This window comes from Montipora foliosa, chromosome 5 (genome assembly GCF_036669935.1).
Source record: "Montipora foliosa isolate CH-2021 chromosome 5, ASM3666993v2, whole genome shotgun sequence".
NCBI classification, from domain to species: domain Eukaryota; kingdom Metazoa; phylum Cnidaria; class Anthozoa; order Scleractinia; family Acroporidae; genus Montipora; species Montipora foliosa.
The window spans coordinates 19,886,696-19,899,195 of NC_090873.1; the positions used below are offsets into that span (position 1 = coordinate 19,886,696).

At 38.6% G+C, this 12,500-nt stretch overlaps 1 protein-coding gene across 1 annotated transcript in view; it reads right to left on the bottom strand.

Moving 5' to 3' along the window:
* LOC138003738 (protein phosphatase 3 catalytic subunit alpha-like) overlaps positions 1 to 12,500 on the bottom strand; it is a 23,570-nt gene that overhangs the window by 481 nt on the left and 10,589 nt on the right. Inside the window, exons 6-12 of the mRNA XM_068849960.1 lie at positions 12,204 to 12,343; positions 11,480 to 11,557; positions 5,029 to 5,123; positions 4,123 to 4,248; positions 3,082 to 3,238; positions 2,026 to 2,123; positions 1 to 1,621 (exon numbers count right to left, since the gene is read on the bottom strand). The exon at positions 1 to 1,621 is cut by the window's left edge and continues 481 nt beyond it. Of these exons, the coding sequence (XP_068706061.1) occupies positions 1,497 to 1,621; positions 2,026 to 2,123; positions 3,082 to 3,238; positions 4,123 to 4,248; positions 5,029 to 5,123; positions 11,480 to 11,557; positions 12,204 to 12,343 (819 nt within the window). The 3' untranslated portion in view covers positions 1 to 1,496. The remainder of the gene's footprint in view (positions 1,622 to 2,025; positions 2,124 to 3,081; positions 3,239 to 4,122; positions 4,249 to 5,028; positions 5,124 to 11,479; positions 11,558 to 12,203; positions 12,344 to 12,500) is intronic.

Consider the following 12,500-nt stretch of genomic DNA (forward strand, 5'->3'; position numbering starts at 1 on the left):
TATACCATTATACTCTTGTCCACCCAAATTATAAATAAACATTGTTACCAGTTTCTCTTGGGACTTAAAATGGTCCCAAGAGAAAACAAAAATAATGCTTATAGGCCATTTCGGAAAATACCATAACACTCTTTGTTTGTCCCCCCAAATTTTGCATAAGCATTGTTTTTGTTTTCTCTTGGGACCATTGTAAGTTCCAAGAGAAACTGGAAACAATGCTTAAGCAAAATCTGGGGGGACAAACAAAGAATACTATGGTATTTTCCGTTTCGGGAAATTGGAGGAAATATATATTAAAAATATGACTTCCAGTAATAACTTTAAAACTGATGAACGAAAATAAGTTCAAGGCACTTATAAGCTAGCTTTTAGCATATTTACCGAGGAGTTTGAAGGGTGCTTTCCAGTCCGCAAAAATTTCTGTGGAAAGTCAAATTTGAACTTTCTGTTTCGCTTCAGTCCGATTCCACACAACCGGTGGTTCCCTTTCACCGGTACGTCCATAATGTCCCATCAACTCTCGATTAGCACTTGTTCAAGCTTACAACAAGTAAATGCGAGTCTCCCTCATAGGCGCGAATCTCAAGCGAACACAGCTTAGCTTGGAACCACGATAGTTTGTGCAACAGGAATTTATGACAAATTCTTGTTGAATGGAAAGTGCCCAAGGTCGCTGAACGAGGATTGATTAATAAAACTATTATTTAAGCAATACTTTATTTGAGCGTGATAGAGCTTTATCTTCACACGGTTCGACTGGCACTAGCATTGAATTGAGGCTCCCTGGGACATTTACCCATAAGTGCAGTCTCCATTTCAGTTAATGTTTGTCCCAGTTCGACATCAAAATTAATGTATGGATAAGACCTGTGGTTCTAAAATGTGGCTTCATGTACAACTATGGCTTATACAACTATTACTAAAATAAAATGAAAAGTCAAAACTGAAAATGTGGAGGCTACGATACTTGGGAGGAGAATAAGCTAGGAAACTGTAATCTTTCAGTGCTAGCACAAAAACACAGCTAATCCTAATAAGACACGTGTATCTCTTCTATATTATTTTTATACAGTTCTACTTATTTACTGGTAAAATCATTGCATTGCACATTTAATAGGTATTGGAGTCAATACTCCAAAAAGGAAGCATAGAAAGGTCACCAATATCTTGGGGTCCATGCACTGAACACAAGCCTCTGTACATACATAACTTTCATGTGCATCAATCCCCAGCAAACGTCTTGCTTCATCTGAAACAACTTGAAATCTCTTCCACCACCTGAACATCACTTGACATCACATGTCAGCACAAGAAAGTACCAAACCCAGTCATCAACACAAAACCTAGTTTAAAACAATATATTCTAGACAAGTGCGAGTTAGGACATTTTAACATCAACATTTTTACAGGTATCGACAAAGTTTATCATATATGCTATAACACATGGAAGGGTTGATGACCGGGTTAGTACTGTCTTGCATCCATCCACAGCTTCTTCACTTGCTTGAGTGGCTAGGCATGTCCTTTCGAGGGGGCATTCTTTCATTGACCTGGTCAAGTCCTTTGGCTTCTGCAAACCCACTGATTTTGTGGTTTGGACTGAAGACATGCCCTTGAAGAGCTACATGAAAGATAAAATTGTTCACAAGTTTCAGATGGGTTTAAAAGTGTAAGCTGAAATCAATAACATGTTACAAACTGAACACAGAGCTTGATAAACAACTGTCTTCTCTGGGGACTCCGGTTTTCCCATCTCAAAAACAAACATTTGATTTGCGTTAATTTGTTGATTTCAGTTTATACATTAGTAGTGTGTTCAATTAGTGCTCCAGCGCTAGAAAACTAGACAGTTTAGTAAAACTCCTTTCCATTTCCAGCACCTAGAGTTCCTTTCCTAAAAATATAAAATATGAAATTTAAAAAATTTAAAAAGTTTCAGATGGGTTTAAAAGTGTAAGCTGAAACCAATGGCATGTTACAAACTGTACACAGAGCTTGATAAATAACTGTCTGCACCACACTGACCTGTTTCGAGCCCTTGTTTCCCTCCAGATAAAAGTCCAACTGGGAGATGTCCCGATGGTGTAAGACCTTTCAGCTGAACAACACTCTCACTTTCCTCTCTGAAAATGAAAACAAAACATTTCTTTACAGGTATGCAAAGCTGGACACCCTACCCTACACTGTACAAATAAAGTTATAACAGCAAAACTTGAAATGTTGACGGACTTAACAGGTTTAAAAGTCAAAAATTAACCTATTTAATTAAGATTAATACCGTCTCACCATCTACCCTCATCTAAAACACTTAAGACAGGGATAATAGGCGTGGCAGATTTTTTAAATTAAGTGCTCCTGCAATAAATTATTAAAAGTGCCTTTGCTTATAATTAGACTGACAAAATTTTAAGCCTTTGTTTCAAGAAGATTGTTTATTGCAAATTTAAATTTTGTTATTTAACCCCTACAATTATACGTAACTTCTAAACTCTAGTGAGCCAGGTGAAGGAAAACATGCCATCAAACACTAGAACAGTCCTAAGAATGTGTTGTATGTACACAACTGATTTAGCACACAGCACTGGAGTTTTGGACTCTCTGAGAAGACTCTAATAAGGTGCCATTACAAGTGCCAAATTAAACTTTAGATATCCAGATTGATGACTGAACAATGGAAAGACTATCCAAAGTTAGGAAAATTATTTCAATGGATTTTTCAAAGTGATGCATGGTGTCGCAACACACAGGACTCTGGGTCCCTTGCGAGGTACATGTATTGTCACATTCCACCAGACCACCACTCCAGTACTCGATCTGTGCTAACATTGACAGTACAACCTAAAATACACTTGGCTTGAAAGTCCAAAGGTACATAGAAATAAAAAAATCTTTAAAATAGCAGGGAATAAAGATACAACCAATACCAACATATTTCAGTAACCAGAAAAATAAATGCCGGTAAATATAGGAAAATTTCTTTGACTTTGAAATATAGCTGCAGGGCCCTTCGCGTTAACCAATTCTGATATTTAGCAGGGTTCTACTGTAGTCGTTTGGCTGAAAGCATAAACAAATCCTTACCTTAGAACTGTGAATACTCTGGCCATTTTTCCAATAGCTCGAATTTTACTTCGTATAACTTCTTTCCGTTTGAGTGCTTCGCTTTGCTCTTCATCCTCCTCTCCTTCAAGCTCTTCATCCGTGCAGATATTCAGGATGTTCACCAACATTTCTGTGACTAAGGAAAAAAAAGTACAAAGGTTACTTCACGGTGTAACTAACTGTCCTTATGGTAGTGGCAAGAATGGGTTGCCCAGGGTGAATTAATCCACTGACACCTAGGAGTGGAACAACCAGAGATAATATTTTACAAAAATCACACTCCAAAAGATGAGTATGACGGCAATGGAGAGCTGATACAAAACACTAACCACATAAAGACGACGCCTGCTTGAAACTTCGTTCGTATGCTCGAGAAACTTTTTTTAAAAAAAAGTCCTTCCCCGACAGGTCACGCAAAAACGTGACAAACGAAATTTTCCAAGAGCTTCGCAACATCAGATGGATTTTACTCGTTTAGATCATCGGTGGCCCCTATTTTTTAAGACATGAATCACTTACTCTTCTTACAAAATGTGATGAAATGACAAAAATCACAATGAAGTTGTCTCTTTTTTTAATTTTCTTTCCTTGTGCCCTGAATTCCGGAAGCGGTTACAACTGGTAGCGCTTGCGAAAACGCTCGTTGTGGATTAACTCTATTGTTTACGACATCCCAGCGGCATGCAATTATCTAAAAGATCTACGCCTATATTTCTATGCACACAAACCGTCACTCTAACATATGTTTATGATTTTCGACGGATGAGTAGACGAGTCTACAACTCGTTATGATGACCCATCTATCGAAACTAGGGCATTTTTCCCTTGCCTTTTTCTCCGAAACAAAGTCGGTGACCCACGTCCTTAAGGGTCTTCTTATTGCACATTTTTTTACAAAGTTCTGAATGATCCCTATGTGCTTACAGTACTACTCAATTCTGTAGCCTGTATTCTTGTTCAAGTTAACTTTCTTCGATGAGAACATAAGTCATTGTCATACTAGCAAGCAATAAAGCATACCTTTCTCGCCAACAAATGGCAAAGACCACGTAAACACATCCATAAAGTTTGGAAGCCAGTAAGGATGAGGTGAGCAGTTGAACTGACGGATATTCATCACATTGTTCTCGTACTTCAAAACAGCAGCTGAAAAACACAATGACTTTTTTGTAATAATAGTTGTTCAACGGCTTTAAGTGTTTTCACTGGTTTATGGGGGTTAAGTACATTAAAGCAGAATTTTCTAGTCCTTTCAAATAAGCAACAGTTCAACAGTTCAAAAACAGGGTCATCAACCACTTAGGTCACATGTGATGAATTAAAGGCAACTCCAAGCACAAATATATTTAATGGTAACAGGTTTCACTTTTCACAAAAATGGGGAAAACAAAGGTTTTTTTTATTTTTTTACTTGTGGGGGAGGTTTAAGAAAACTCTGAAGCTCATAAACAAGAGCAGGGATGGCATTGTGGTAATAGGCCACCTCGGAAAATACCACAATACTCTTTTTGTTCCCACAAATTTTGAATAAGTACTGGTTTTGTTTTCTCTTGGGACCCGTGTAAGTCCCAAGAGAAACCGGAAACAATGCTTATGCAAAATTTGGGGGGCCAGACAAAGAGTATTATTTTCCAAAGTAGCCTATAGCACTCGCCTCCCACCAATGTAGCCCAAGTTCGATTTCAGACTCATCGCCTTATATGGGGTTCAGTTTGTTGAACATTGGTTGTTTACTCTGTTCCAGGGGGTTTTTCTCCGGGTTCTCCGGTTTTCCCCTCCCCTCAACAATCAACATTTCTAAATTCCAATTCGATTGAATAAAGGACCTCTGTGGAATCCACTTTTGAGCAAGTGGAGCTTCCCGGCTAAATATTATTAAATTTTTAATTTAAGTCTACATTGTAAGAGAGCTCTCAGTCAACAAACCTTTGTTATTATAGACATCAAGATAATTTGGAGCTGAGAAGATTGTAATAAGGGATGGAAATCCAGTTTCTTGGCTTTTTCTGTACATTCGGTATCTAAGAAAGTTAAGAAAGAAGAATAGAAAGTTAAGAAAGTTAAAACGGTGCATGTCACAGTGTCATCAGAAGGATTTGTAGTGGCTGTCAGTGTTTGAAATCAATGAGATAAAAAAGAGAAAGGATATTGCCTGCTAATCAATGATGCAAATGACTTCCTGGCCAAAAACCTGGTCACACTAGCAGATTTTGGACGAGTGCAACCAAAGCATGTGAAATTTCCGTCAAACTCGACCAAACTTCAGAGGAGCCGGTGTCTTGCCTTAATTAAGGCACAGGCGGCCCAGGCTTGGAGGGTAAAAATTATAAGGATTTGTATGGGAATAAATAAATAATAATGCATTTATTGTGCGCAACTTTCCATAAAAATGTTCAAAACTATGCACATGACAGTCAGTTAAAAAGTAAGACGTAAGATTTAAATTAAAATTGTAAAATATTACAAGTAGAAAATGTTACATACTAAAATACAAAAAAAGGTAGATACTAAGTTGTAATAAAAAAAAATTCCGGAATAAATAAGTGTGTTTTAAGCTTAGCTTTAAAAACATCAACAGATTAACGCGTCTGACACCGAAAGGCAAAGCATTCCAGAGCCTTGGAGCAGCGCAAGTGAAGGACCTATCACTAAGTGTTGCTTTGGATATAAAACGAGGATAACAATTAATCTAGCTGGACACCCAAGAGAAATAAGAGAGGATAAGTAAGATGGAGCTAAACCATGAAGAATCTTAAGGCGAAAGTACGGTCTAGAAAATGTTTCTCTAAATGACGAAAACGTTTCCCCGGGAATTCGAAAATAATTGCCGTTTTGTCCAGTTCCCTGTTAAAATGTGACAAGAGCACTTTGAAGTTGCCTCTTTCGTAACTTGGGGAGCGCCATCCTGGATATGACGTGTTACGACGTAGCATCATCAGTCCTTTTTGCGCCATGGGACGCATAAGGCCTCAACGTAGCAATAGTCAACAAACGTGTTCGACCTTACGAAGTTCTTCGATCCCCGATCACTTTCTCAATGTTGTGTGACCTTTCTGCTTCGAGAAATTCAAATTTAGGATGAACTATGGTAAACGATCTTGTGGTTCAATAGCTAGTAGGCCAAGTAGGCCATACGTGCGACAGAAACTCAAGTCACTTAATACTTATAAATTTTCTAGTCAATCAAACTAGGCGGCAAAAATCAGCCAGAACAAATGTAAACAAGACAAAACCTTGAACATGCGACAAAGAAATATTCGACAAGCGAACCTTTTTCACTTTCTTCCTTCAGCTACAGCCGCCGTCTTCGATGCTTCAGCAAACGTATTTGCTTTTACACGGGTGAGCGTTTAATTTACAATAAGCCGACGAAACTTTCAGATGTTGCTCAATACACGTAGCAAGCCTTTTTCACAGCAACAATTACTGCTGTTTGGGGTGTACCCTTTCGAGGGGAATGAAACTAGACACATGTCTAGACTTGAGAACACAAAAATTAAAGAAACCGAAGCTTACACCGGAAAATTAAAATTTCAAGAAAAGTTGGCCGGCGAAAATAAAACGATGGATGGATTCCTCAAACCTCAAACCTGACTGCTATATTGTCTGTTCGGGTCTGTCATTTTACCAAGGAGGACTTCAAGCGGGATCTTCAGGTATATGAATATTGGTCTTGGTGACATTCGCTTCATACGGAAATCTTAATTTATTTATTTATTTATTTATTTATTTATTTATTTATTTATTTATTTATTTATTTATTTATTTATTTATTTATTTATTTATTTATTTATTTATAAACTTCGCCAAAAACAATTTGGCAGGAGAGATCTCACAGAACTAATGTTCCAATAACGAGACTCCTCAGTCAGCTAGTCCAAAATATCATTATATTGGAGCGAGAAAACTGAATCAAGCCATATAGAGACGACTTTCACTGTTATGCGCTAATAAACGTAACTTGAAATGTGGTTAAATTTTGTACGCAGTATAGAAACTACTGAAACGATTTACTCTTACCATTCCATGGAAATATATAAATCTATCGTTTGTTTTGAAGTTGTAACAGGGATCTCGTAGAAAGCCACAGTAGACAGATTAAACTTGATTTCCTGGCAATTATTTCACCGCAATGAGCGCGGGATAGCACTGCAAGCTCTCTTTCGCTTTGTAAAACGCCTGCACATAACTCACATATAAAACCCTGTTTAACGACCACGAGGTAAAACTGTTCAGAGGAGGAACCAATACCAATATAATTTAGCCTCTGGATTAAGATTCAAGTCTACAAACTATAGCTCTCCTCGCATGTGTTTTTCTTCTTCACGTCAAGTACATTTAGTCATCCGGAGAAATCCTTGACTATTGCTACGTCATAGCCTCGTTTGCATACACAAAAACAAAGATGGCCGATTTCAATTTAAATTTGCCTATTTTTGAAGTGTTATTGTTGTCTATTTAAACACATTTAGTCCAAATGAGTGGTCAAGAATGACAATACAGGTAAAGAACTTTCGATTCAGAGAAACTCTCTAGACCGTACTTTCCCTTTAAAAGTAATCAAAAGAGTCTTAAACTCATTATTCTACATCTAATTGGTAACCAGTGTAACTCCATAACAAGGGGCGTTATGTGACAGAATTTGCGTTCGTTAAAAATCAGTCTTGCTCAAGCATTCTGTACACATTGCTGTTTCTTTAGCGACGAATCAGGCAGGCCATATAATAAGCTATTACAGTAGTCAAGACGGGTGGATTTAAATGCATGAATGAGAGTCTCGGTTGACGTTTGTGAGAGAGAATTCCTGATGCGCCGTACGTTGTACAAATAAAAAATGAAGAACCGCAGATCATTGTAACAATTATGCTTCGACATGGACAGCCTAGAGTCAAACCATGAACCGAGATTCCTTGCAGTGGGAACGGAATGAACGGCTGAGTTACCCACGTGGGTACTCATGATGATGACCTTTTCCAGCTGTTGTGGTATGCCAATAATGAGACATTCGGTTTTATCGTCGTTCCCTTTAAGATTGTCATTCACAAACAAATATAAGATATGCAACTTTCCATGCTTTAAGGCGGAAAGCTGGTCTGACTAGATTGGGATTGGCACTAAAAGATATGTAAACCTGCGTATCATCTGCATAACGATGAACTTCAGGCCTGCAGGTGAGATTTAAACAATCTCTAAAAGCTTTATAGTATATACCGTAAACAGAATGGGACCGAGACAGAAGCCTTGAGGCACACCACATTCAAAGCTGAACTCAGAGAGTATGCCATTGATCAATACTTGCTGAGATCTTCCAGACAGATACGAGTTAAACCAAGAGAGAACTTTTCCTTGGATACCAAATGAAAACTGGGGCCGATGAAAGGGAATATCATAATCAACAGTATCGAAAAGCGGTGCTCAAGTCCAGTAGCAGAAGCAAAGTAGCAAACTGAGTGTTCATATTATGAAGAATGTTGTTGGTGACTCTCAAAAATGAAGTCTCTGCGCTGTGATTTGGACGATATGCTGCTGATTGTGACGCTGGAAACAGATCATTGGTAAACAGAAATTGTCGTTGTTTAGCAATTGCAGTCTCTACAAGTGTTGAAACATACACCAAATTACTCACAGGCCTATAATTTCTAAAGACTACAGGTCTAAACCATCTTTCTTTAACAGCGGCCACACCAAAGCACGCTTCCAAATACGGGGAAAGTATCCAGAATCAAAACAAAGGTTAATGATTTATTATTTTAGTGATGGGCGGCAGTAGCACATTAAGGCATTCAATAACAAGTTTGGTCAGGATGGAATCGAGAAGACAAGACTTCTTTGAGGATGATGTAATGTGGCCATGTACTTCAGATTCGGAGAGAAGGTTTTTGAACCTGAAAAACTGGAATCAGGAACGGTACCATTGCCATTGATGCTATAAGGAGAATAGACCTGAAGAAAGGTTACATGATACCTCGCAAAGCCAAAACCTAGCAGGTCGGCATACGATCTGCAGATTCTCCAATAAACCAATTTCGATATATTAAAATTCAGTCCGAAACAAAAAAGGTCATCTCGAGGATCTGGGGAATAAACTCATACAAATCCTTATATTTATTCCCCAGAGCCTCGAGATGACGAGATGATATATCGAAATTGGTACATTCTTTTCAGCTTTCCTCTGGTGTTGTCTAGCTACCAAGATTTCCGTCATTCAAGGAACTCTTGGTCGAGCGGTAATTCTTCGACGCTTCACAGGAGCATGACAATCAAGCAGAGATCGAAGAGTATTATCAAATAAAGCACAGAGCTGATCAGGATCATCAGTCTTACTCGTACAAAGATCGCTAGTACTAATTTCGTTCATAAACATTTCCCTGTCAACTGATCGAAGTTTCCTAAACAAAACATATTGAACTTTAAGATGAGGTCGAGGTACCGGTATTGGCAGTTATACACGAGTGCGGCTTATAAACGAGTCTTTAGGGCATTCGCAGTTAGAATAGCAGTGTCCGATGATCTGAAAACATTACATCGGGGGTGGGTTGCCCCTTAATAAGGACATCCGAGTTCCGAGTTATTACAAGGTCAAGGGTATGACCAAGTTCATGTGTAGCCTTAAGGACATGTTGATTCAATGACATTGATTCCAACAAATCTGAGAAGAGACGAGTTGCAGGATCATTGTGGTCACCAACATGGATGTTAAAATCTCCAGTCATACAGAGTGGATCTCTTGAAAGACTAATGAATTTAAGGTAGACAGAAAATTCAGTGATGAAACTATTCACAGACAGGATGACAAGCAGAGTATGGTGGGCGATAGATGATAAGTCTGCAAAGTAATGAACCAGCGGTGACAAGATACTCTGAGAGTTCAAAGGAAATCCTTAAGGTAGATTCGATTTTGGAGACCGTGATGTTTTCCCTGAACAAACCCACCGCCTCTACAATAACACCATAGGTTATGATATAATTTATAGCCAGATGGAGTGAACTCTTTGCACACAGCAGAGTCGTTGGCCAATAGCCAGGTTTCAGTTACACCAAATAAATCAGCATTTATTTACTGATTGAGTATGAATACATACATGGTGGAGTAACAATAGGACATAGGTCCCCTGCGAGGTTAACCACCAGGATACATCACAAGAGACAGACCACAACACCGGGAACTACATGCCCTACTCTTTACGACAAGTGTGTGGGTTCTTTTACGTCCCACATGATTGTGAACATTGAAGGGTTGTGAGACAGGACCTCCGGCTTATCGTCCTCATCCGAGAAGACTAGAGAGTCTAACCATTTGCAGATGTAATTACAAAGGCAGCATTTTCTCCTAAGTTATTTAAAGACCCTGAGTGTTGGTCCGGCCGGAGTTGAACTCACAACCTCGAGTATCCATTGCTGAGAAACGGTGATGAATATTCAAATATTCAAAATCCTTCAAGGCTTGCTTAAAAGACACTTGAGACACGGCTGGTCAACCATTCACTTGAGCCTTGATACGCTTAGAGCAAACATAGGAGCAAATGAGTGAAAGGTGAAAGGTTGACCATCGGCATCCATGTCCAAATTAGCTGTAAGCGAGCCTCGAAGGATTTTGAATATGAATATTGATCGCTTTTTTTCTCAGCAATGGATGTTCGCTGGACCTTAAAACTTGGTCAAAGAGGAGTAAATTGATCTGTGTGGCCATCGCGAGAGTTTGACTGATGCCGGAGAAGGGTAATTTTATCAGCGAGATGTGACGTAAGCTAGAAATTGCTTTGCAGCCTTTCCTTTACTTATGTACGAGTCATAACCTGGGAAGTCGCTTAAATCGCATTAAATCATGCAAATAACCGTACAGGAAGCGAGAAAGTCACCAGGACAATAAAGTGCGGCTTTTTTACTGTGAACCTTTGTGTGGAAATATCATTTTGAGTGTTTGTTATCGGGATTCCCATACAAATCCTTATAATTTTCACCCTCTGAGCCTGGGCTGTCAGTGCTTGGGGCAGATAGATTTTTTCCTCAGGAAACCAAACAAATATTGCCTGAAGCGGAAAACACCACAATTCTCTTTGTTTGTCCACCCAAATTTTGAATATTTTGTTTTCTCTTGGGACCACTGTAAGTCCCAAGAGAAAATGGACACAGTGCTTATTCTGGGTGGCAAACAAAGGGTATTATGGTATTTTCCGCTTCGGGCAATTGGGTTTGCCTTTTTTTTCCTGGAAATTGTAGTTTGGAACAATTTTCCACAGCCTACGGTGACCCAGGCCCAAGACAATAAAGTGTTGACAACTGTTACACTGGGCTTTGCTCAACACCCTAACCAAATACACCTGTATCTCACTTGAATGAGTAACAGACTTCAGAAAAGGATGTTTATTTTTCTCACCCTGCATCTTGTGCTTCGTGTGCTCTGATGATTGAAAGCAGGTTGTTCTTTTGAAGGAAATCACATGTTGCTTGATAACTAAAACAAAGAGGTCAATGAAAAAAATTGTATCAAAATGATAATAAAAGGATCAATGCACACATGGAAGTGAGTTAAAATGTTACAAAGTCATTGAGAGGCTTCGAAAGTTTAGAAGGTAAAAAAGCGATGCCCACCACAGAAAGAGACTCAACACTTATTGGGATTTTACAAGTACTGTGTGTAATTAACATCTGAAGTACAATAATAATTATTATAATATGTTGTGGACTCACTCAGCTGTGCCTCATGGGTCCTCAACATTTTGACCACTCTGATGACGAATATCATTGTCAATAAGAGTACAGACAACGCTAAACCACATTCCATTTGTTACTTTTACCACAGTAGTCCTTTTCTCTTCATTGTTGAACTTTGAGAAAAGATAAGTTTGACTCAAGGAAATTTAAAACAATTCTTGGGGTTGTGTTTATCAGTGGACAAAAAAATTAATGTACAAGTAACCTTAGTTTATTATTTATTCCATGTGCAACAAGACAACCAAGAAATTAGTTTTATGGTGTTATGTTGCAACACAGTAACCCATATTGATAGCAAACTGATAAAAGTATGTTTGTTATGATTTGACAATCACCTCTTTATACAAAACTTTGACTTTCTGTGATAAACATAAAATGTGCAATACCTGTAAAAATATGAACAGCCTCTAACAGTGTTATGGCTGAAGTGCTCTGAATTTTTTTCGTTTCCATAATCTTCCAAGGGATCAGACCACAACAAGTCGCACATGGGGCCAAATGCCGGTGGCTCGGTGACCCGGTCAATCTACAGAAAACAGAGAACATTGGATACCTTTTGTACTTATTTGACAGATGATTGGCATCATTTGCAAACATGAGCTGGACTGGTTTATTTACTGTAAGGCAAGGGCAGCCTGGGGGAAGGACTTGTAAGGAAATGGAAAGGAGCCACCCGAACTGAT